The sequence below is a fragment of the Leuciscus leuciscus genome, assembly GCF_965113295.1.
Source record: "Leuciscus leuciscus genome assembly, chromosome: 1".
Taxonomy (NCBI): domain Eukaryota; kingdom Metazoa; phylum Chordata; class Actinopteri; order Cypriniformes; family Leuciscidae; genus Leuciscus; species Leuciscus leuciscus.
This window is the reverse complement of record NC_138725.1, coordinates 43,117,713-43,142,863: the sequence shown is the minus strand read 5'-3', so window position 1 is coordinate 43,142,863 and position 25,151 is coordinate 43,117,713. Positions and strand designations below refer to the sequence as shown.

The window sequence follows — 25,151 nt, the reverse complement described above, 5'->3', positions numbered from 1 at the left end:
CTGCTGATTCTTTTTTTTGTTTTTGAATGTTTCATAGTACTCTTTTTTTTTTGTATTTTTGTATTTTTGAAAATGAAATGGTTTCACTGCATGTAAGTCTTAGTCCCCAACCCTTCGATCCCCTCCCTTTACACCGCAGACTGGTCCTCTCTCCCCAAAGTTGAAAACTCTGAAAATAAAAGCCATGCGGTGTGTCCAAAGATTTCCACGATTTAAGAATCTGTAAAAATGTCGCACAAGGTCTTGTTTTTTCCGTAGATATAAAAATATATTAATCTCTAATGTAATCCTTTCAAAGAGATCATTGTCCTCTTTGGCTAACACAGCGTTATTTAGAAAAGCAAAATGTCACTTGATTTGAACACACATTTACATCTTTCAGTTCTTTTCTTCATATAATGTGAAGTTTTGCTTTTTTTTCTTCTTTTTTTTACAGCAATGTCTCTCCCCATGGAACGGTTTAGTTTGTTTTATCACAGGGCTGTGGACAGCTTGGGCATTGTCGTTATTGTATCTAAGGAATTTTTCATTTCTCAAAATACTCAAACTATGAGTATTTTGAGAAAAGATTATCTTTTCTTTTTTTTTTGCTCATGTGGCTGCGACTTGCTTAAAAGGGCCTTGAGGACACAAAATTAGATTTTATGTTTTGATATGTAGCTGTTTAGATATGCAGGGGCTGCTAATACCGGTTTGGGAAAAGCGAATTATAATGGGATTCCTTTTAGTGAATAGAGCTAAATGTATCTGAGAGGTTATGAAGAGCAAGGGCGACCAATCCCAGTGGCCCCTGACCTCCATAACGGCTCACATGTACGTCTCAAAGAGCTGACGCAGAGCCTTTCCTACTCTCAAGCCATTCAAAGCTGTTTAAAATGATCTAATACAGTTCTGGATTTTGCGGCTGGACTTCATAAATGGTTTGAAAGACTTTCAAAAGATTTCCAAATACCATCGCCATGGGAACACTGTCGAAATGCCCCTAGTTACACAGACAACTGCATATGTGGTGCAATCGATTCTAAATTCTAACTATAAAACTCAGAGTGGAAAGATACGAGGAGATTCTAGGTCGCTATGTTTTGTGAAGTTTCGCTATGCCCTCCGGTGGAGCTACGTGTGTGTGTCTGTGTGTGTGTGTGTGTGTGTGTGTGTTGATGTGCGAGTGTCTCTGTGATGAAAGTTGTCTTTCGGCGTGCTGAGGTGATTGTGATGACCCCCGGGTGACCTCTCGATTTGTGATTACCATCCACACAGTTTGTTCAGTTGCTGTTGGGTTTTGAACCTCGAGTAAGGTGTGTGTTTGGTGCCATAAGGCAAGGTTGCAACCTAATGTAGAGCCAGGAAACCGTATTCAAAGTTCTAGAAAATGCTTACATTTTTGGCTATTATAACCACCTTAAATGTTGAATATATAGTTATATCATAATATATATGAGAACACTGTTTTTAATCATTTTTCTCTTTAAAAAAAATCACTGATTCAAAATGCCCAAGTGTAAAAAAGTGACTACATCTTCTGAAGCCAGACAGGAGAGTTACCGGGGCAATATTTTGGGTAAATTGCACATATTTGATTTACTTTTTCTTTTTCTTTGACCAGTTCTTACTTTGCCTGAATTAAATTAAATCTCTGCAGACATTCTCTGTCACATTCATTAGACTGTCCCTCCTCATGGATTTCCCCAGCCTCGCCTCGCACCTCTGCTAATTCAATACAGGCAAACATTGGGAAGGACTAGCATGTTGTGTTAAGAGAAAAGAAAAACAACTCTACTTGTGTATTTTTGTTCGAAACAACTAAACGTGTGTGTGTGTGTGTGTGTGTGTTAGAGAGAGACTCAGTCCAGGCCCATGTAGAGTGAATGTACAGGGAGCTCAGTAGCTCCCCCTACATGTTAAAGAGCAGTAGTGACTAGGCCTTCCTTCAAGCCTTGTGCTGCTTGCTGGTCTTGAAGGAGACCTGCAGGACACGGTCGCCCAAGCGGTAGCCGTTCAGGCTGGCGATAGCCATGGCTGCCTCGTCGTAGTTGGTCATGGTGACAAAGCCAAAGCCCTTACATTTGTTGGTGGTGAAGTCACGGATGACCTTGACGTTTGTGACGGCGCCGAACGGCCCGAAGAGCTGCCACAGGACGCTTTCGTCAGCTTCCGGGGACAGGTTGTAGACGAAGATGCACCAGCCAGCTCCAGTGGGACCGGTCAGGTTGACGCCGGCTAGACTGGTCATGCTGTCAATGGTTATTGGGGAGAATCTGGGGAGGAAAGAAGGAGAGCTACCATGGGTGTCATTCTGAAGTTCAGCACAGCGTGCTTCTCATTACCACATGCTCCTGCCATTTTTGTCTCTTTGAGAAGCGGACGCTCGATCTCCACAGCCTATGTAAGAAAATGGCCAGCTATCATATTATCTAGTCATATTATCTGGTGACCAAACCAAACTAGTCATATTCCCTGTTAGAAATAATACACAGAATTCACAATGTTCAACAAAATCACGATACTAAGCAAAACAGAAACCTAGAGAGGGATGAAGGCAAATCAGAAACAAATCAACGGAAAATTGGAACTAATAGAGGAGACGCAAACGGAACCTTGTATGTCCATGCTGGTGGAAAAAAAGAACATTAAAGCAACCAAAACTGAAAAAAAATAATAATGTTAGTTCAATACAGAAATACAGTTTGATCAAGGAATCAACCAAAAGAACAAAAAGGTTCAACAAAGCCATGCCAGAATGTCCTGCTGTGATATCAGCTAAGTCAATCTAGTCTACTGAAATGGTGTTTTCTCAAATCAATCTCAAATGTTAATCCTTAAGTCAGCAGGTGGTATTCCGGGCACTTTGTTTGAGCTTGTTTAGGCATGGATGCTTTTGAAAGCACACCTTTTGTTTTTAAATTACCTCTTGACTCCGTAGCTGGCGTTTAGTAAATTGTCGAGTCTGCAATGCAAGAGGGAGAGTGACGGAGGTGAAGATATTAGTTGCAAGATCCAACAACCAGAGCAAAGCGTTTTCATGGAGGCACTTCAGCCACCAGGGGGAGCTCTTTACCGGGCACTGCATCCACCAATCAACAGGCGCGGCTCGCCCATCGCACTGACGCAGTGCTTACAGAGCCCTCAGGCGATGGATCGAGAGTACTGCGCGCATGTTTGTGCTTCTGAATGCATCCGTGCCATGACTGATTCACGCACACTGTTTTATCTCTTAAGCAGGGCAATTCTTTAAAAAATGTACACACTGCCTCAGTTAGACCCATTGTGATTTGTCAATCCCCCTGATGGCGTGAACGTGCTGCGGTTTAAAGGAAAACCGTCAGAGGGACAGTAGGCAGCGGTAGGGGTGTGGGCTGAAGGTGGAGGCAGTACCTGAAGCGTTGAGTCTGGTGGTGCAGAGGGCCGGTGTAGCGGCGAGCTGCTGTCTGGTAAAGCTGGGTGAGCAGGGCCTGTCCCGTCTTCTGACTGGGGTTGTTGGCGAACTTCACGGTGATGGGCTCGGCGGCACCCAGCGGCTTTTGACCATTCAGGCCTTTGATGGCCTCCTCTGCCTCGTTTCGTTTATCGAACCGAATGAAACCTACTCCGCGCGATATACCTGCTCCGGACAGAAAGCGACGTAATGTAAGCACCGTGAATTTAAAATGGCAGATAAGTGAGTCATGTGGACACAGGGCTAAACCAGACTTTATAATATAGTGCTTTATGATCTACTCTATAAAGCAGACAAAGAAAAATTGTAAATGTTAACATGAAAAAAATAATATTATAGTACAGTATAGTTAAAGAGAAAAAATCTGGGCTGGTCTTCCATAGGAATTTAGCTTTTGGTTAACATAACATTTATTCAAACTATATAGCCATTTAAAAAAGACAAAAAAATGACTACAACTAAAAAATAAATATTATTAAAAACTACAATACTATTTCAATTATACTAAATTAACACTGCCAAGAACGTGCATTAAAAATGTAAATTGGGTAAATTTTGAGTTCATGTTGACTGTGAAGCATATAGCCTACCCTATTATTTATTTTTGCGTCACATCCAGAGCTTTAATTAGATTTGTAATCCTCCCCCAGGGTGCGTACGCTGTTTGTGGAAGTGAGGTAACGTTTACCTGTGACCTGGTCTACCAGGATGCGTGAGGTGATGATCCTTCCATACTGGGAAAACAACTGCTCCATGTCTTTCTGACTCATGGTTTTGGGCAGCCCGCTCACATACAGGTTGGCATCACGTATGGAAGCTGAGCTGGGTCTGGCGTAGGACACCTACACACACACACACACACAAAAATTGGAGCTGCAGTTTAGGATTTGTAATGTTATTAAGAAGCATGCATCAAGACAGTTGTGACAGTCCTAAAACTCCCAGCAGTGCAAAACTTTCAAGTGTAGTCGAGGCGGATATGTCACAGCAGTGCCACGCTCAAAGGCGAGACATCCGCCCACTCTCTCTCATCCCTCCTTCCTTTAAAATCCACGTCTCTTATCCGCACTTCACTCGAACCAAACCCGGTTCCCTTATTAAACACTACTTCAGCTTCGCAGTGCTTCTGACAGCAGAAACACGAACCCACTCTGACATTCACACTCCCCCACCCCCCAAGACACTTCGACACCCTCTGAGCTGATTTGAGACCAGCTCCCTCAGGGAGTCGTGAGGAAAATTTGATATCATGGGCTGTTTTTCTAGCCGGTGATTTTCCACAAGACAGCAGCATTTAGAACCTGTTCCGCTTTGGGATGTGTCATGTAATATAAAGTCCAATTAGGCATTTATTTTGACGTTCAAATATTCATCTCATTTTTATATTCCCTTCTATATTTCCTAAAAATCCCCCATCGAGCCGTCTTAGTCGTATTTGAGATGCGAACAGATTTTTCTCATAAAATATGTATATTTATGAGTTTCTGGTGGAAAGGGGCTGACTTTGATTGATGGTGTCAGTGTGTGCGCATGTGGTTTTTTGAGATAAAGAGATTGGCCCCCTCCTTCTTCTCCATCTCTCCTTTGTCTTCTCTCTCAAGGGGAAACTGCTCCTCTGGCAACCGGCAAACCAAGTAAACAGATTACAAGATGTCCAGCGTCCCTGACAACTCCCTAACACGCCCTCACTAAATACCCAATGAAAAAAAAAAGCAAATCAAATAAAAAGCTCAATACCAATTCATGCTAATGGAAAAGCACCATCCTCACTTTCCAAAAACTCTTGATTGTTTTTATTCAACAGTATTACACATACAATAAACACTTCTCATTTATATGTGGACATGTTACTTATATTATTATACAAAAACTGTACTACCTTTACTCCATTTAAAAAAAAAATATTGTTACTCATTATATCTCTTTCTTTCAATTTTTTACTACTTTTGTATTTTATTTATTTTTCTATATTATCTCTTTTTACTTATACTTTTTATAATCTTCCCCCCCCAAAAAAAATTTCATAGTATTATAGTCTGGTATTTTTTATCTAAATTAATTTAACATAACATAATATAATTTAATATAATATATTAACTTTTTATTATTTTTCTAAACATTTATATTGCCTTAAAGCCTTACACTCTTTTTACCCCCAACCCCCACCCACACACAGACACTTATTTACTAATATATTTTTTAATCAACTCATTTAACTTTATATTGAATATAATTTAATATAAAAAAAAGTTTTATTTATATTGCTTTAAAGCTTTATAAAGCTTAACCCTTTATAACCCCAACCCTATCCTGTTTCCAATGCTCTTTTTACTTTACTAATCTAATTTATTTTTGTCTTTAACCATTTTCTTCAATGGCGGGCTATAGAACAAAGCATTTAATTTCACAGATTTGAATCTGTTGACCTTTTTATGTGTGCGATTACAGCAAAAAAAAAATTATTTAAGCGAGTAAACTTGTTTTTATAATAAATAGGAGTCTATTTTAAATGTGTTCAAGACATTTTACAACGCCCAGTCAAGTTATAGAATGCTTCGCCATCAGACCTTGGCAGAATGATGTGTTTTTCCACCATATGCGTGTTTGAGTCTTGCAGGCCAGTATGACTAAGCAGCGGTATTGTTGAGGTAGGGGTGTAATTGTGCAGTGAGTGGGTGAGTATACAGCAGAGACTGGAGGGGGGGGGGATCTATTGGAGGGATGGGATGCTGCCCCATAATTAACCCTCTCCCTTTCTCTCCCACAGTACAGATGGTGCCTGCAGCCCATATGGCTCCTAATCCTGTCATTGGCATTCGGCTCCCTCCTAGCCTTTGCTACTGCGCCCCGTCACCCTCCCTCCCTTCCTCCCTCGCTCCCTCCCTCCCTCCCATCCTCGCTATCGTCTCTACCTTCCTAACAATGCCGTATTGACATGGAAAATATGACATTTGCCCAGCTTAAGGATTTGAGGGCAGTGGGCACACGAACGTTGAATGTCAGAGAACGATGCTGGATGAATGCACTGAACAAACAAGACGATTAGGACAATAGCAATCGGTTTAAACAACTACGCCAATAATGTTCGCCCATGGCCTGCAGTCATTATTCACTGGAATAACAGTGCTTTGCTTAAGACTATAAGGAATGAAACTGCTCTGTATGCATGCCTATATCATAAAATTCACATCTATATCTCCAATATGAATGCATGCAAGCACACGCTGAGTCCACAGAAGCTGCTTAACTGCGGATTCTTGCGGATTTGTTGCGATCTTTGATGTGTGGTGATCAGGTGGAGAAGCGGACCGACTGTTTAATCTCTCACTTTCAGAAGCCCAAGCAGATCTTTCCCCACCCCAAAACCCAGCTGAATTGGGGACAAAGAAGGCCCTAATTAGCCAAGATTGGAGGCAGATGGGGCTCTCCTCGCTGACCTCCAAGCCTCACATTGCGTCTCCCTAATTACATTTCCATCACAATCACCCCTGCACACAACCCTTTGCTTTCTGACCTCCACTTTCTCTTTTCTTCTGCTCCTTTTGTCCCCGCCACGATTCCTCCCACCGCCCCTCCCTTTCACCTCCCCTCCTGCTGTCACGTCTGTCTTGGGCTCTGCTTCATTCCCTACTTCCTCCCCATCGAGCGATTTGAGGAGCTTGGGCTCGGTGAGGACGGTTCTCTTACTTTGATTGTTTTGGTCTGCAGTTTGAGACCATTGAGCGTGTTGATGGCCTTGTCGGCATCATTGGGATCCACGTAGTTTACGAAGCCGTAACCCAAACTCTGGCCTGCAATAAGACAAGAATGCACTTGAAAACCACCCTTTAATGCAAAACATTTCCAACCGAATCAAGATATGCCGCATTGTTACCTGTGATCTTGTCTCTGACTAGTTTGCAGGACTCGATTTCTCCGATACTGCCGAACAGGCTCTTGAACTCCTCCTGGGTCATGTTCTGAGGCAGGTAGTTGACAATCAGGTTGGTTTTGCTGTCGTCCGCAGCACCGTTAGTGCTAATGACGGGGCCATTTGGCAGGCTGGTTCCGCTCGGACCATTGGACACCTGAGTTTCCATGGTGCTAATTATCTGCAGGTGGAAAAAGTACAAATTAAGACTAAGACAGTGCAGTTTGGGTGAAAACGCATAATTTCAGGGGCATCCTCATTGAGAGGTTAAAAATCAATGTGTCTGAGGGGTAGAGGGCTGGAGGAGAACAATATCCCACCTCCCCTCCTCCTATGACCTCCTCCCTCACTTCAACTCTCTCCATCAGCCCCTGGCCCTGCAGATGTCACAGTCCTTTCGCTCTTTCCCAGCCCCCCTTTATGCTATCCAGGGTCAAACAGCGTTACATCACTAGCCTCTGAGAGGATGACGGTGTGGGCATGAGAATAGTTGTCATTTCAGCTTTGCTAACAGATTTTTTTAAATATAATTTCTTTCAAAAAGTGGGAGTCTAGACAAATAAAGATGAGATGGCGTTGGCACCTTGTTTATGTGAAAAGCGAGAGTGTGTGTGCGCGTCTGGGTCTTCGGTTCATCCGTGTTGCTGTGGAGCACATGATGTTTAATTTGGCCTATAGGGGATTTTCAAAGAACAGATGTATGCAGGTTGTAGACGCTACTTCTGTCTTTAACGGTCCCTTTCTGTCAAAACGCACGACTGGATTTCTCCTCATCGTACCGCAAGTGATCCGTCCTTTTTTATTTCTTTTGTGACTTATGTTGATTTTTTTAAAACATTTTCCCGAAGGCTGGTACTCTCCAGAATTTACAAATCGGCATGTGTAATGTATGTTCATATATTAGTCATCGTAAGTTGACTGAAAGCACTCTTCCCTCGGAACGGCCCCTGGGGTGGAACAGGGTGCTTAATTAACAATGCATCCATGATTATTATTTTTTTGGCTCCCCACAATCAACAGGCACAATCATATGCCACAAGTGTCCCGCTATGTTTTTACACTCTCAGGAAGATAAAAAGGTACAAAAGCTGTCACTGAGCTGGTACCTTTTCAAAAGGACTAATATGTACCTTTAAGGTACCAATATGCACCCTTTATATGTTCCTTTTGAAAAGGTACCAGCCCAGTGACAGCTTTTGTACCTTTTTTCCTGAAAGTGGATAATGCAAATAATTAATAATAGGAATGTAATTGGAAAGAAATGAAATAATAATGATATCTAATTAAGCATTTACGATCAGATGCGCAAACAGGTGTATTCCTAATAGTGTGGGTAGTCTGTTCTTTTGTTCTCCCTTCAGTATTGCCTCTCTGTAACGCTCTCTGTCTCTTCAGTGGAATGAATTTATTCTTGCCTTGAGCCTTACCTCTAACCAGGTTGCCCAGGTAACAGCAGCTTGACGACTGTTGCTATTGGCTGGCTTCTTGACTTTTTAGCAAACCTCGCACATATGTGTGCATGTCGTATGTGCACTTGGAGTTGTGTGTTCCAGAACTAGTGCTCGGTTAAACTCACTTTTTGTCTTGCATTAATAAAATAAGCTTTCAGGGCCGCCAGAATTTATATCTCAGGCAAATTGACACTGACAAGGAGAAAGCTCAGGGAGGCGAGTTATTAAAGCGCTGCAAACACGGATCTAGGCAAAACTGACAATTTCACTGCCACCCGAGCAGGAATTTCCAAGAAAAGGTCGTTCATTTGATCAATCAAATAGTGATAAAATGGCATCTTTTGTGGCAGTAGCCCATAGCCTGTATATTTCAGGAAATATCTCGGGTTCAGAATGTGAACCTACTCAAACAGGCGCTGTCTAAGCGTTGACACAAACAGAGCGAGTCTTGACACAATGTGACAGGATCAGGGCAAATGTGATTCGTGAACTGAAGTAAACCTCCCTATGGCAAGCCACCCATCCTCAGCGACGAATGTAGTGAGTTACACAACGCACAGGCTCTTCGGCCACACAGACTGCCACGTACACTGTCTTACAGCCCAGATACTGTCGCCAGCACAGCAGAGGTAGAGGTGGAGGAGCGCTTCATCCCAAAATACATGACTCGCAGAGACAGGCGAGAGACTCCTTCCACTGTGCTCCTTAAGCATCACACACCTTATCAACTGTCCCTGAATTTTACGCTATTAAAAATAGGGCTTTCGAAACAAAACGTGGCCATGGAAGCAGGCTTTGACGTTCCTGTCCCAGCCTGTACTTTTCTATTTCTGGGAGAGTTCTCCCTCAATATTTAATGCACTGCATCAGCATCGCCTACACAAGGACCCAGACTCACACGCAAACAAGAGCCCTGCATCTCGTACACGCAAAACCTATTACCTTCCCACCAGCGCACTGATCAGGATAAATGACTGCAAAGATTCCTCTTAGTGAGTCTGTAATTAGAGTCTGCTGAAATGACCGTCAAGCCTTGACAGTCAGACAGAAGGGGAAATTTCATTCGATTTTTCCCTGAAAAATGTCCAGTTGAATGTCACAATGCACAAATGTAAGAAGCCACTTGGTTTAACTGCTGCCATATGTGTTAGATGAAATAAAAATATAGATGAATTATAAGTTAAAATACATTTCCATTATCTAGTCATAAACGCATCATGCCAGAGAACGCTATTTACAAACAGGCCTGAAAGCAGCATGAGATCAAGAGCAATCTGACTGTGAAGACTATTGGCTCACGTCACTTCCTTAATGTCCCTGTGCAGTGAGTGAGGAAGCCATTTTCTTAAAATAAACACAGTCTTGCACAAGATCCGGTGAGGTAAACAAATAAAGCATAAGGCTGATCTAATCTGTAGCTGTATGTATCATGTCAACGTTAATTTTCAGACTGCCAGTGTCAGCCAGCGATTCCCAGCATTGTCTGTTAACGTTAGGCTGTGGAAAATGAATCTGTATTCGTGACATTTCTGATGCCTAATGCAGACCTTAATTTTTATCATTTGTATTTCATAAGCGTACGTGTCTGGACGAGCCTCTTGACTGAAATGTGAACGCTGGATTGCCAATAGGCTGTTTCAGTAACAGATTACAGGATTATCTTAAACAAAAGGCATTAGCCACACTCTCACTGCAGCTTAAGGGATCACAGTGGCAGCTGTAAAACAACAGGACACAAGTCAAAACTGAACGGATAAACCATTATCTTTGTTTTTGTTTTTTTGTTGTTGTTTTTACCGGTGAATTGGGTTAATTTAGCTCGTGAAATTTGCAGCGCGAAAGATCATCGATTTATCGCGCGAATGCACAATTATTTCTTATATTTTCCCTAATAGGGTTATTTTTCCCCCCAATTTTTTTTTTTTTTTTTACTATTTTTAATTATTAGTAGGCTAGGCCTAATTTTGAACGCCAGAAAACGTTCAACGTTAGGAAAAAGGCGCTAGCAGTGTTCATGCTACTCTTTGGTCGCTATCCAGAGTGCTGAATTCGGGAGTGGCTCGACATGGACAACAACCTTCAAAATATCATTGGTGCCGCGGACTTCATTTTATCAAGAGGACATTAAGCTCTTGATGTCGTCTTTATATATAAACACCTCTACGAATCGTTTAAAATCGTTATCCTCTCGTCCTTTGATTGGACAAGTGCGCGTGTGCTCTGTGGGCATTCACAAATCCGAGCTCCTTTTTGCTGAATAAACGTATTGACACAAGCGAACAAAAGAGCCACCCGTTCCTCCTCTACAGAGACCATGGCAGCACTATGAATATTAATGTAAACAGTAGCGCTTTGTGTCGAGGCCAGAGGCTGCGGGACTCTCCGGGAACAATGAACATTGCAACTGCCTTCACTTTGACTTATTCTACAAGACAATTTATTAATATTAATAATAATAATACAGCAAACATAATACAAATATAGCTCATATACATTTAAAAATCAATAATGTCATTCAATAAATGCCTATAGCTAGTCTTTCCTTGTGTGTGTGTATATATATATATATATATAAACTTAAATGGCCTGGTTGTAATATTTAGAAGTTAATGTCATTATTTTGCCTATAAAATCAGTGTATGTAGCCTACTGTATAATGAGCGGTTCGATTCACAATAGACGAGGCCTGTGATCCTATAACGTGCGTTAAGTAACGCCCCTGACAGTTTCAACTGTCCAGCATAAGGTTTTTTATTTTTTTAAACGCAGTCTTTTTCTTTGATTGACAACCCTCTTTATTAACGGTTAGTGAGGAGCTCGTATGTTTAGACCGTTGTGTTGTGTTGTGCATCGTTGTGAGGTCCTTGTCCTTGAATTGTGTACGCGCCTGGAGAAGGTTATCTGACTCAACGGTTTTATGTGCTTGGCACTGCGGTAGAGGCTCGTGCTCACGGAGGACTGCGGAACAACAAGCCGAAGGGCCCGTCGTTCATTCATCACACCATCTATTGAGAATTTAAATGAAAGGGAAGCGCGTCGTTTCGTATCGCCTTTTGTTTGAGGTCACTATAAAACAAGGCAGGCTGTCCTTCACAGCAGACAATTTGTCAGGAACAGAGGCCTCTAACCTCAAACGCAAAATGACAGGAGGTTTGTGTAATTTTTAATAGTAGCCTATTAAATTAATAATTACAAATTAAGTCTTCATTGTAACGAATCTAGCGTTTAGTATTAGCTATCACGTCTTCTGGCAAGAAACAAAGACGATTAACCTGACAATACGCTTCATGTAGACCAGGCCCTGAAGAGTTAAACGTCATAAATTAATCCTAACATTTTAATCGCTCATTCATGGATACGTTTCAAACACCTGTTCGTATTTACATGAGCTGTTGTTATTGTTTTCACAGAAAATCAACGTGAAGATGGTGACTCTGAGCTCGTGCCATCGCTGTCTTCTTTTCGAGAAGACACGCCCAAAACGCTTTCCCTCAGGCCTTTGTATTCCCCTCATATTGCTTATTTACACTCTCAGTGTCGTTATATTTTTGGAGAGAAAAGGACGGAAACGCAACTCGAGAAGAAATCGCAAGAAATCGATGACATTTGGCTGTTTCCATACGTGACATTTGGCCGTTTCCTCTCTCGCGATCTCTTATGTAGCATCGCAAGCCTTAGGAATTTTGTCCTGCCTGATTCAATCCAAACCAGTGGATGCATAATATCTCCCCTCCCCCTCTGAGTGACTCGACCCTTTTCTTTGCCTTTGCTCTCGATGGGCTCTCAGCCTCCGAGGCATCGTGTTTTGTCTCAGAGATTCAGTCTCGAGCATCCTTTCTGAACGAGGCATCTGCCCTCTTACGCCCTTCTGCCTCCGCCGCACCTCAGCTATTTCTGAGGAATTCCTCAGCGCTCTATGTTAATAATGGCTAATTATCGCTTGAATGCGTTTAATTAACGGATGTAGAAATAAATGCATGTTGCGGAGGGTTTCGCGTATTACGCATTACGATGCAAGACGAATGGTTCGTACGGCTGGAGAAAGCAATGTTTTGATTCCCCTCAGAAAACGAAGCGAGCTCGGCTATAGCGATGCTCGCGCGTGCCTGTATCACATTACTTAAATCCTGGGCTAATCGTTAATCTTGTTCACGGAATCCGCGATTAGATGTGCTAGTATGTTTGCGTTTTTGACCAAATGCTGTGTATAGCCTATTATTTGATTCGCTTGTATTTAAATAGCCTATATTTTAAGATGAATTTTAATGTCTAATTAGCCTATATTTTTGCTTTCTCAATTTGAATGTCTTGCAGGCACATGCTGTGAGGCTGCTAAAATTGATTTTCTGGTGGTGCTGTTATTGTTTTGTTAAGAGACAGACCAAAAAAGAAGAAGAAGAGAGAAGGTATACGTACAGTAACCATTCTTGATGTACAAAGATGATAGTGATCTAGGTCCTTCGATTTGCAGGTCTTCAGGCCGACTCGCAGATATTACGCCGTGGTGGGAAATGCAGATGTCAGTTTTCCAAACGAAAAGAAAAAAAAAAGAAAAAGGAAAAAGGACAGTCTTCGCCCAGGAAATCTCAGCCCGTGCGATTGTAGGTTTCCTCAGTAGTGTGAAAATGAGGAGAAGGGGGTTTTCTTCAGGATGATGATGAGAGAGAGATTTCTCTCCGTGTGGCGTGGGCGATGGTTCAGAAAAAAAGAGAAGCAGTGATCCCCAGTAGGGTGTGTCCAGGGGAGGGTGTTGTGGATCTGCTGTTGTGTGTGTATTTCCCAGCTCCTCGCAGGCTCCTTCTGTGCCTCTGCTGCAATGTTCTTCTTTTATGTGTCCTTCTGGCTGGCAGAGCTTGCTGCTGATTGGCTAATTGCGCAGGGAGGGTACTACATGGCAGCCATTGCAATGCGCTCCTCTCCCATTATCCCCTTCAGGAGAGATCACCGAGAGCCCCCCGTCCCTCCACCCCCACCACCATCTCTCCACTCTTTCCTTTTGCCCTCCCTTTCTTCCTGCCCCCCAACACGCATGCAGAGCTGAGTGAATAGAGCTCCACCTGCACTCCGAACAGATGGGTGCAGAAAAAGACAGGAGCCATGCTTTCTCCTTCTCTTTGCCCCTCTCTCTCTTTCTCTCTCTCTCATCCCCTTACTCATGCCTCAGTTTTTTTTTTTTTCCTTTCTTGATTTCACATTATTTGTCCTTGTAGCTTCTCAGATTCCGTCCTGTAGTCTGGCGCGCTGCATTTTCTAAGAAAGCTGAGTAAATGGCGTGAGTAAGTCTTGCCGTTTGTTCAAACAACGAGAATGCAGAACGGCCGTGCGAAGGCATAACTGTGTGAAGGTCATTTCTGGACATAACACGGCCCACTGTTTAAATACCCGCCTGTACTTATTGAACCATTTATATATTATCATGTCAGGTGCGTAGATTACATAATGACACAAAGGCCAATGCCTACAATGAGAAAAATCTTCTTATCATACAATATGGATTAAGACATCATCTTGGGTGTCAGTGTCATATAGATGTCACACATTATTAATTGTTGTATAATCGCATGCAAAAACAATGAAATCAGAGATTTGAGAATGAATGCACACGTCTCCTTATTGTCCCTCATTGGTGCTGATATTAAACATCGACACACTGATTGCAGCAGTTGTTATCTCAAGCTCCCTTCCCCCCCATTTCCAGTCTAGGGAGTGGGTAGAGCTCACTGAGACAGGCTGTTTGGTCTCATCTATAATGCATCTCCTGCCCCAGGACTTGATGTGTGACAAATGACCTATTTCTGCACAGACCCCCACAGGGCCTTGACCTGAGGAAGCATGCTCGGTATATCTCTGTTATGCGGATGATGCTGGCAGTTTCATAGGAGTCTCCGCTGTGTCTGTATGGGTGAAGTTGGAGGAGATGGTTGCAGAGCATGTAGGCTTATGGAAATATGGAGGTGTGAGGGGGTTGTCATTCCCACTAGAGGATGGTGTTTATTTTCGTCTGTTTATATGCGCGCCGGAGACCACGGGTCGCTGGAACTCACCTACATCTGCATCGGCCTTGGATGACCTTGTGGATCACGTGTGCGCGTCTTCGGCTGGAGTTCTCTGTATTTATGCAGATTGTAGACAGTCACAGCACAGGTATCAGGAGTCAGAGAGGTACCGAGTGGGTGGTATTGTCGTTGGCGGGCAAATGCGCTGTAATGCAGATCAGAAAAACAGCATTTTCTCGTTGTGTCTGCTGTGAGTAATATACACAATTATATATATTTTGGCTGATGAGTTCTTAGGAAATCATCTGAGATGGGCTGAGTGGGCAGATGCGTTCAAACTCGTTAACCTTTCGATAATCTCGGGGGCGCCGAATGTTGTGCATTTCTGGGTTAGGGGTTAACCGTTAAGGCCAAGCATTCTCTAGTAATCTTGACTCAATCGGGCGCTCTGGCATGGATTGCGATTCCTCGCTCTGCTGCCTTTCGTCCTCCTCTCTCTCATGCTCCCTTTCACTTTCAGTTCTTCTTCCTCTCGGTTCTTGTCCCGCATCTCTACCCCAGTCAGATTCTGAGTGTGGGCCCTGTCTGATATTTACATAATTGCCTTACATAAGTAGCCAGCTCAGCTCAGAGCTTGGATGATATTAGTGGCGATGAATATTGCATGAGGAAAGCACTCGTTAAGCGTTAATAAGAGGATCGAGATGGGCCCCGCTGTCAGTCTGTCTTAACCCCGCCCACTCTCCTCTGTCAAGTCGCGACTTTCCTCAGAGTGGCGACCGAGTGAGGGGAAAGATTGCGCCATTATAGATGCGGGTGTTGTTTTCTGCTTTGTGAGCTGAATAAAGGCAGCACTTGTGGCACAAAGAGAACAGGTCTGTTAGCTGCCTACGGTTCTGCACACGCCCCGTTCACACTTAACGTGAATAAACCAGCTTAATTGCAGAGGCTCATTAGAGGTCTTTGCTGGCAGTGGGGCGACTCAATCCAACCCGTGGGTAAGAGGGCATCTGAAGCACCTATTCACAACCCTGATTCAGAGGATCAAGCATGGCAGTTGCTTGAAACTCTTTCACTGTAATTTCACTGATGATTTTTAATGTTGAGGAGTCCCATCCAGAAGAGCCGATTAAGAGACTGGTGCTTTTGTCCGCCGTATCATTACAGCATAAGAGATTCTACGACTCTCTTTTGCTCTTTCAAATATCATTGATTTTCATCACTTTTTATGGCCATCCAAATGTGGTTGTTGGTGATATCACTGGTGGAGGAAACAAGGAACTACAGTATACACTTGTTTTTTGCATTTGCAAATTGTGGATTTACATTCATGGGAAGAAAGCATGTTATGATCGCGCTGAATCTACTTAGCACCAGCGCAGGAGATATGATTGTGTGAAACAGATGTGTTCCATTGCTACAGCTAGTGTTATCCCCCTTATTATGTTCTGAGGCAATGGATTAGAATGGCTCAAATGTCTGTGCTAAAGAAGATTTCTCATGGATTTGTATTGCCAATTGGCAGTCTTTTAAAATGGCTTAATTTGTATAAAGCTATGATGTTATTCCTTACTTTAAAATGTGCTTATGTTACATATATCACTTTGCATGTATTTAATGTTTGCATAAAATACATGCAAATGAAACCAAACATGGTTCATATGATTAATTAATCAGTTTAATGATTATTTCAATATCATCCATATCATGACCACTGCAGAATGCTCTTGAATATTCTCTCCATTGCTTTTTCCAGTGCTTCAATATTAGTTCTACCTCTTTTACAGACATCTTATGAATTAACAATCTTGAGTACTACATTTCAGCATAATTTGGACTTCTGCTCACATACTGAAAAGCGGTTGCACAGGATGTAAGAACATATAATGAAGAGGAATCTCATTACCCAGCTATGCTGAGCGTGACGGCTCATATAATAATAGTCAATACACTGTTTGGCATTTGTTATGACAGTATATCATAAAGGGTCCTGACTCATAGGATGCTGTTATGTTGAGTTTATATGTAACTTGGTGACACCTACAGAATATGTGCAAGCTGTAGATCGCACTAGTCAAAATGCACCTTAAATATACATACAGTGGGGTCCAAAAGTATGAGACCACTCGAAACTCTGAGATGATTTTCAATTAAACTTCTAATGGATTTAAACCAAATAAATTTTATGACGTCAAATAGATAATTAATTCAGATTCTTAAGTAAATTTGTGACATTCATCATGACTCTTTGTACAGATGGTCAGATGTTCTTCTATTGAAGCTCAAGAAGGTCTTCGGATCATCTTAAATCATGCTGGGGAACATGATTATCAGGTTTGACATACTGTGCAGTTCATGCAGCTTAAGTGCTAATGCCATTAAGGCAAAAACAGAAAAGACTTCCTAATAAAAAAATTCTCACTTACATAAATGTTATGTAGGGTGTAACGATATTCAAACCCACACCACGGTGCGTATCGCGATATTCTCATGGCGTACCGAACGCACCCCGCCCCCTGCTGCCCTGGCCCATTGTTGAGATTGACCTCACTTTACCTTATGTCATAAAACTAAGTGTTCTTGCTTGACATTTGATGAAATAGTACGGGGAGTAACGGTACACGAATTCGTCCTATAGCCTACCACCAATAATCGCAATAAGCTCCGCGTTTTGTTATTTTAGATAAGAAACAAATGGTCATCTTTCAATTTCTGTCAATTTTATCTTGAAATTCAAACAAAAATATACAGTTTTAACACTCTTTGATGTGGTATGGCAGATCACTGTTCAAGGTGCCTCAGTTTAAGCGGCAGCGCAGAGCGCGAGTGAACGCAAGTTCCTCATACTAGTTACAGAATAAACATGAATGAACATCTGAAGGTATGTTGAAAGAAACTTTCTGAGGCGTATTATATCTCGTGTAATCGCTCAATCAGTATTTCAATGGCGGAAAGACATAAGTAAACTCATGTAAACAATGCCATGTAGCATAAAATATAACATTACATTTACCTCAGGCAAGTCATTCAGTGTCCACAGCTTGTTAGTTCACCAGAGAAATTAACTCTTTGTCTTAAAGGTATAGCGGAGGATGTTTTACTTCCTGGTGGGTAGTCTAAACTATTGGTCCTCCTAATTGTCAATCATTCTGGTGAATCAATCAAACTTTTCAAAAAGTGGAGAGGGCGGGTCTTATCTAAAATTTGGAAAGATCCTCCGCTATACCTTTAACTCTGTCTGATTAGCTATATTTTGAATAACATAATATATCAAATATAATAACGAATTGGAGTGAAAACAGAATTTTTGCCTTATGTCCAGTTTGCATACAATTTGTTATTTGAGTGTTGATTATTAGCTATATCTAAAAATAAATAGCAACTGAATAGTCTGGGCTCTGTTAGTAATTTGCAGGTAAGGGCTCCCTATATAGTTTACTGCATTAGCAGATATATATATATATATATATATATATATATATATATATATATATAATATTATTATTATTATTATTTTATTATTATTTTTTTCTTACGAAACTTTTAATTCTAATTGAATTAATTTAAAGAGAGACAATTTGTTCATTAAACCAGTTTAGTAAAAAAGCAATTTTAGATTTAGTTTTCTCCCCCCGTCTGTACCGAACCATACCGAACCGAACTTCAAAACCGAGGTACTTACGGAACCATCAGTTTTGTGTACCGTTACACCCCTATTATGCATACTAAGAAATTGTAAAATTCATGAACAGTCTTAAAAATAAAGGTAACATGAAGAACCTTTAACATCCATGGAACCTTTCCATTACACAAAAGGTTCTTTATAGTGCAAAAAGGTTATTTTAGATCTTAAAAATGTTCTTCTGAAAAGTTCTTTGAGAAACCAAAAATGGTTCTTCAACCATGTGAAAACTCCCTTTTGGAACTTTTCATTTTAAGTGCACAAGTCCCCCAAATTATGAAATACGCTGAATGCTGTGAATATAATTTTTACTATATATATATATATATATATATTTTTTTTTTTTAAAACAGTTTGGAAGGAAATTAAAAATAATTTTTCACTAGCATTATCTCAGACTTTTGGAACCAATTATAAACTGTCATAATTCATCCAACACTTTGAGGCACACCGACTGTGTTCTGTAATACTTTTCTGTGAAATTTTTAATAATAACCAAAGCTTGATTAGATTAAATGGTAGTTGGTTATCCAGTTTCACAAGTAACAACTTGCAAAATGAAGGAGGGATTTGGACATGTTTGTTGGCTTTCTCTTTAGCACTTCAGCACATTCATAAGAAGGTGTGATAAGAATGCTTACAAGATTAGGCAGTCATAATAAACACCCATAATTAATAAAGAATACTTCACATGTCCACAATCTCCCCTCATTTTGTCTACAACCTCATTTTCATGTACCACACATAACCTACTAACGTTCATGCATTACAAACAACACGGCGGCTTTCATGTAGTGGAGTGTTTTTGCGTTTTCAGAGGCTGATGTGATTTTTGCTGGGCTTTTAGGAGAGAGTCGGAGCTGCTGAGTCTGATTGGATTAGAGCAGTGAGAGATGGGCGCTCTGGGCCTGTGCTTCCACCGTTTAGTGGGCTCCGAGCCCCAGGGTAACACTCCCAGCCCCTCGAGTGGTAAGGGCTTGTGGGAGCAGAAGGGTGGGGGTCGCAGTTGGGTTGGTATGGCGGTTCCTACAGCCTCTCCACATAGTTCTGGGCCATTTTTGAGTAATGGATATTGGCCTAATTTGGCCCTGCATGCATTATTTGGCATTTTTCCCCCCTCACTTTGTTTTTCCTCTTCTGCCTTTCTGTGTTTTCTCCGGGCTATTATTAGAGCAGACAGGCTTGTGGGAGGAAGAATCTGACATAGACATTGCTTGTCATCTTTTTACTTATTGATTCTCCTCAGCTTGCCATACGCCGCATTCATGTGTTGGCACGCACATGTTATCGCGTGAGGCGCAACAAACACATGCATAAACATTGAAGATATTTCCCAGTTCCTCGCCTATATACATTTGCTCATATAACAGTAGCTGTGGGTGGGAGTGAAGGCCTCATGTCTTCTAGGGAGCATGTTTTACACCCGATCTTGTTAAATATAGAGATTCTGTTATTAATCTTTCATCTCGACTCATCTGCGTTGGTATCCAGGGAGAAAACCTTAAATACACAAAGCACCAGAATGCCCTCTTTCTCTTTCTTTCTCTCGCTTTTCCGTCTCTTCCACTTGCACAAGCATTCAGGCTCTCTCTCATAACACATAAATGAGCACATCTAGATGCAGCTTGCACTAAAGAAAGCAAAGCAAAGCCCCTCTCTAGCATGTCAGTGTACTCACCTTTAATTACACTTAAATGCATTCGCACGCTTTTGCATTCAATGAATGCGCCGCTGACGGACTCCGGACTTAATGGAATTCGGGTTCCTTGAAAATGTTTCGGGCCTAAAAATAATTGTGTGTGAGGATTTGAGAGAGGAAAAACTCCACAACCCTGCATATAATCCACCCAATTTTCTATTTATTAAAAGAATGGTCATATTTCTTAAATGTCAGATCGCTCGCTACCCCCGCTCGTGTCTGATTTATGGTCAGTCTCAAACCACCTCATCTTTCTCTTTCCTGCCTGCTCGTGTTCGGTCTTCAGTATTCTTTTCCTTTCTCTTTCCCTTCCCGTTTTCCTCTCGCCCTACTGTAATGGGAGACTTGCAATCAATAGCGCATTAGTCTGGCCGGAAACTCTGCTGGAATTAAATATGAATGACTGAGATTGCAGCTCTACCTGCCACTGAGAGCGCAGGATGAGGCCTCGGAGGGGGAAGGGAGGCAGTAAATATCCCACTTATGAGACGAACCATCAGGCTGGGGTGTGTTGCATGCTGTCGAGGTTTTATCCGAAGATGCAGAGTTTTTATCAAGTAACAGTAGAGGAAAAACGCTAACATGCTTCAGATTTTAGAGCGCATATATATATTTATATCTGTGGCCTTGTGTTGCTGTTTTGCGTGACCCTGGTAGACAATCATTTAAGTGGATTGGTCAGTGCAGGGCGCTCAGTAAATTGAACACTGTGCGACTTTGATCAGTTTTATGGCTTAAGCCATCAATAATGCATAAATGTGCTGAAGTAACATGTTGTTTGATTTACTTTGGAGCTACATTTCATCGTAGCGGAGATGAGGCTGTTTGTGACAGATGGACTGATATTGTTCCCTTCCCCATCCCACGAGTGAACCCCTCCCTCTACTGCTTCTTGACAGATGCAGAGGGAGGAACAGGGCCCACTTCTCTTTCTTCTCATTGATTTGGCTGCTTGAACTCGCGTGGATGGCGAGCAGGGCTGTGGGGGTTGGTGTTTCCTGCAGGTCAGGGGGGAAAAATCAGAGTCATGCAAATCAGAGTAATGCTTAGTGGCTTAATGCTTATTGTCTTACAGTCAAACTGTTACACACAAAAGCTTTCTAAACACAATGTCTTGGAATGAAGGCAAGAGAAGGCACTTATGGTGGCTTAATTGCAAAGGAACCCATTACTTAAATACTTGCACTAGCCTGTCATGCATGGACAAATGCATTGCCTTTCTTTCTTTATTTATGAGTTTCAGGCTCTATTTTATAAAATCATACATGTCATAGTTTTTACATAATTGGTTGAACTGATGTTAAATTAATTGTTTTAAAAACTATTTTTAATACTTTCTCTTTCAAGTTTATGAATAATTACAAATCACTTGGCCCCAAACTAGCTTAATTTAGACTACATTTACAAATCTGTACCCAATCACAAAACCAGTCACATGTCACACGGGTATATTTGTGGCAATAGCCAACAATACATTGTATGGGTCAAAATGATTGATTTTTCTTTTATGCCAAAAATCATTAGGATATTAAGTAAAGATCATGATCCATTCAGATATTTTGTACATTTCCTACCTTAAATATATCAAAAATTTATTTTTGTGAGTGGATGCAGCAAAAGCGCAAACTTAAATGGACAACTTTAAAAGCGATTTTCTCAATATTTAGATTTTTTTGCACCCTCAGATTCCAGATTTTCAAATAGTTGTATCTCTACCAAATATTGTCCTATCCTAAAATCCATACATCAATCTCAATTAAAAGAATTGACCCATAAGACTGGTTTTGTGATCCAGGGTCACATATTTCATTAAGTTTTGATGTGTACTGAATCTTTATTTTTGACAACTGTTTTGAAGAAAAATTTTAAATTTAAAATTTAATTTAAAATAAAACAGCACATATTTATTTATTTATAGACTTTCCTTTTTATTAAACCTTAAAATTTTTACAATACTACTTATAAATGTTACGTCTATGAATATGTATATGTCTGGTTCTAGATATTATATATATATATATATATGAAGAGTTCAGATGCAAAAGCCTCTAAATGCCATCTGAAATTTTCTTATAGAATGATCATTTTTATCAAGCTTGTATATTTAAGTTCAGTAATTTCACTTAAATGACAATTAATAGGTAATCTTCATTGCCATATGAGTGAAGTTATTGAATTTAAATATACGAGCTTGATAAAAATGATCATTCTATAAGAAAATTTCAGATGGCATTTAGAGGCTTTTGCATCTGAACTCTTCATATATATAAATAAATGGCTGTAAATTGCATATTCACTAACAAAACACTCAGTATATTTTATACCTTTAGTGGAACAAAATCAGGGCTTTTCATACTGTGCGGTTATCGTCATTCTGATGCCACGTTCACACCATGTTGTAATTACAGTAAATATAGCCCCACATGTCCTTATTTGCAGTATCATTGTGACTGATTGGACGAATGCGGCATATGATATGTTTACATAAAGGCTTGAGTATTGAGCTTCCTCATATTATAGGATTATTTTTTCACCTCAAATGCTGAAACTACGAAATGTCTATGAACTATTTAGACTATGAAATGTATAAATTGCTAGTGTGAAACGTTCCCCGGGGTTAAATGCAGGGTTTAAGGAGCGTTCACGCCATGCCGTAATTACCGCAATGATTCTGAACTATAAAAAGCCTTCACGTGCTTGTAGAACTTCTAATAATAATAATAATAATAATAATAAACAACTCCTAATTTTCTGAGAGCTATGATTTGCAACATGTGGACGCTGTATCATCTGACCACTGCAGAAGGTGTGTTCGACTTGAAGTTGCACTGTGCATCACTTCAAAGTAAACATATGGGGCTTTATTTACTGTAATTACAACATGGTGTGAACGCGGCATCAGGGGTTAACGTACAGTGTGAAACGTCAGTTTATGAATACCCAGGATTAATTGTTAACCCCGGGTATAGTATGAGCAGTGTGAAACGTGAATAAAGATAACCCAGGATTCCTTTTACCCAGGGTTTAGCATGACCCAGTGTTAACTATTTCAAGTGTGAAAAGCCCTATGATATACACAGACAAGGTTTTGGAATATACAATAACATTGTTTAGTAAATAAATAGACCATAGCTAAATAAATAAATGTGTCCATCTACGTAAATTCCTATTTATTTTGCCTTTGAAGCTATTGGATATAGGCTTCATCCAATTTCTGGATCTTGCACTTACATTGAAAAACTCAAGCTCTGCCACTTATTAGCACACATCCAAAGTTTGAATATTGTCTTTTTTGCAGTGAAGCTACAAAATTCAGAGGATTCAGAAGAATCATAATTCAGTAGGCAAGGGCAGGGGTCCATAGAAATCTGAATATGAAATTAATGTAGAGCAAAAAATGATTGAATGTTGTACAAGTTAAATGCAGGAATGTGTTGACTGCAGGGGACATACCATAAGCATTATCAGTCATGGTTTATCACTAATCAGCTCTTAAGAAGAGTGTGACAGTAGAAGGTAAAATGGCAGTATAGATTTCACTATCTCTGAGTAATTGGCAAGGTTTTAACAGATTTGGGAGTCATTAGCCTAACCTCCCACTGCCCCTGGCCCATCAGCAACAGGACAAATTCCATTAAGTGACCAACAGCTGCCCCGTGACAGATGCGGGCCAGTGCCGCTCCTCTCCACCGTTCCCTTGGGGGCTCAGGAGGGCGCTGTGGGGGGAAGGCATAAGCAAATATGGCTCGGAGGATGCAATGTGTCAAAGCTTTCAGAGAAACACAATCAAATAAGCATCTGCCCCCTTTTCGCGTGAGCCGGCATCACCGCTTACCGCTGCAGAACTTAAGCAAACTGTGATCTTACTGCAGACTTAGTGACTCATTCTGAAATCATTCGCCTCAAAAATAAGTGTGCTGATTATGTCAAACATTTCTCGTGATGTTCTGATCTCACTACATCTATGAGCACCCTTTGCAGTTAGTCATATTATCCTGTCCTTCACTGCAGTAGTGGGTGACAATGCAAAAGCGGGACACAGGTCTGATACAGTGACGGACATTAAGGGAAAACTATGCTAATTCAAATAATACAATGCAACTGTAAGTGTATATTATTTGTTTTGCTTCCCTTCGTGCTTGAATGAAATACACGTATTTTAATGTGTTGACTAACATACTAAAGCATGCGCAAAGTACTTGATTATAATTTTGCCTGTAGTGTGTTATTTTTTTATAACACTTTAAGTTAATATATTTTAAATGCATTCAATTTAATCTTCATTATTACAAGTGAAACATATATTTTATAATTTTCAATAGAAATTACATTAAAGTATATTTTAGTTTACCATTACCGATTATCAGTACATTCATCAGTACACTTAACCTTATTTCAAAGACAATGGAAGTAATTATGAAATTACATGTAAAAATGCACTTAGGGTCTAGTTAAGTATCAAAAAATCACTCTAAAGTTCAACTATATGTACAATTACATATTGTAAAAAGGGGCATTATACCACCCGTTTAAAGGGTTAGTTCACTGAAAAATGCTCATTTACTCACCCTCATGTTGTTACAACCCAGTAAGACTTTCATTCATCTTTGAAACACAAATGAAGACATTTTTATGAAATCTGAGATATTTCTGTCTCTCCATTGACAGTCGAAGCAACTACCACACTGATTTTTCAAAAAGTTCATAAAGATAACATAAAACCAATCCATATGAATTGAGCGGTTTAATTAAAATTTTCTGAAGAGACAAAATTGCTTTATATGATGAACATAATTAATTTAGGCTTTTATTCACATTATTCACATGGATTCACAAACATTCATCAACTCACACGTCAGTTGTGGTAAACAGAAGCTCAAGCATGTTCGCTTCACTTGCATGAACCAATGAGGTTTGTTCTTGCACATAAATTAAGTATGGTTGAGCTTCTGTTTATGTTTTCTGATCAATGTTTATGTG

The 25,151-nt window shown here is 40.6% G+C and overlaps 1 protein-coding gene across 8 annotated transcripts; it reads right to left on the bottom strand.

The window, feature by feature from the left end:
• Positions 1–7: 7 nt before the first annotated feature.
• On the bottom strand, positions 8–13,696 carry elavl3 (ELAV like neuron-specific RNA binding protein 3). 8 transcript variants are annotated; one of them, XM_082166069.1, is made up of 7 exons: positions 13,211–13,695; positions 7,308–7,524; positions 7,121–7,224; positions 4,122–4,275; positions 3,373–3,598; positions 2,906–2,944; positions 8–2,276 (listed from the first exon to the last, which is right to left on the bottom strand). In XM_082166069.1, the coding sequence occupies exons 1-7, from the start codon at positions 13,217–13,219 to the stop codon at positions 1,928–1,930; spliced, it is 1,098 nt and encodes a 365-aa protein (XP_082022195.1). In that variant the 5' UTR covers positions 13,220–13,695; the 3' UTR covers positions 8–1,927. The 8 variants fall into 8 exon arrangements, with proteins under 8 accessions (XP_082022195.1, XP_082022194.1, XP_082022197.1 ...); XM_082166068.1 differs by having other exon boundaries at positions 3,373–3,601; positions 13,211–13,694; XM_082166071.1 differs by having other exon boundaries at positions 8–2,255; positions 13,211–13,689.
• Positions 13,697–25,151: the final 11,455 nt, after the last annotated feature.

Bases quoted from the DNA above. Each gene is read 5' to 3' on its own strand.
- elavl3 (XM_082166068.1), bottom strand. The intron at 7,225-7,307 runs GTAACAATGCGG...GTCTTATTGCAG, and splicing joins AGTCAGAGACAAGATCACAG to GCCAGAGTTTGGGTTACGGC. The intron at 2,277-2,905 runs GTAATTTAAAAA...CACCCATGGTAG, and splicing joins GCCAGCTACGGAGTCAAGAG to CTCTCCTTCTTTCCTCCCCA.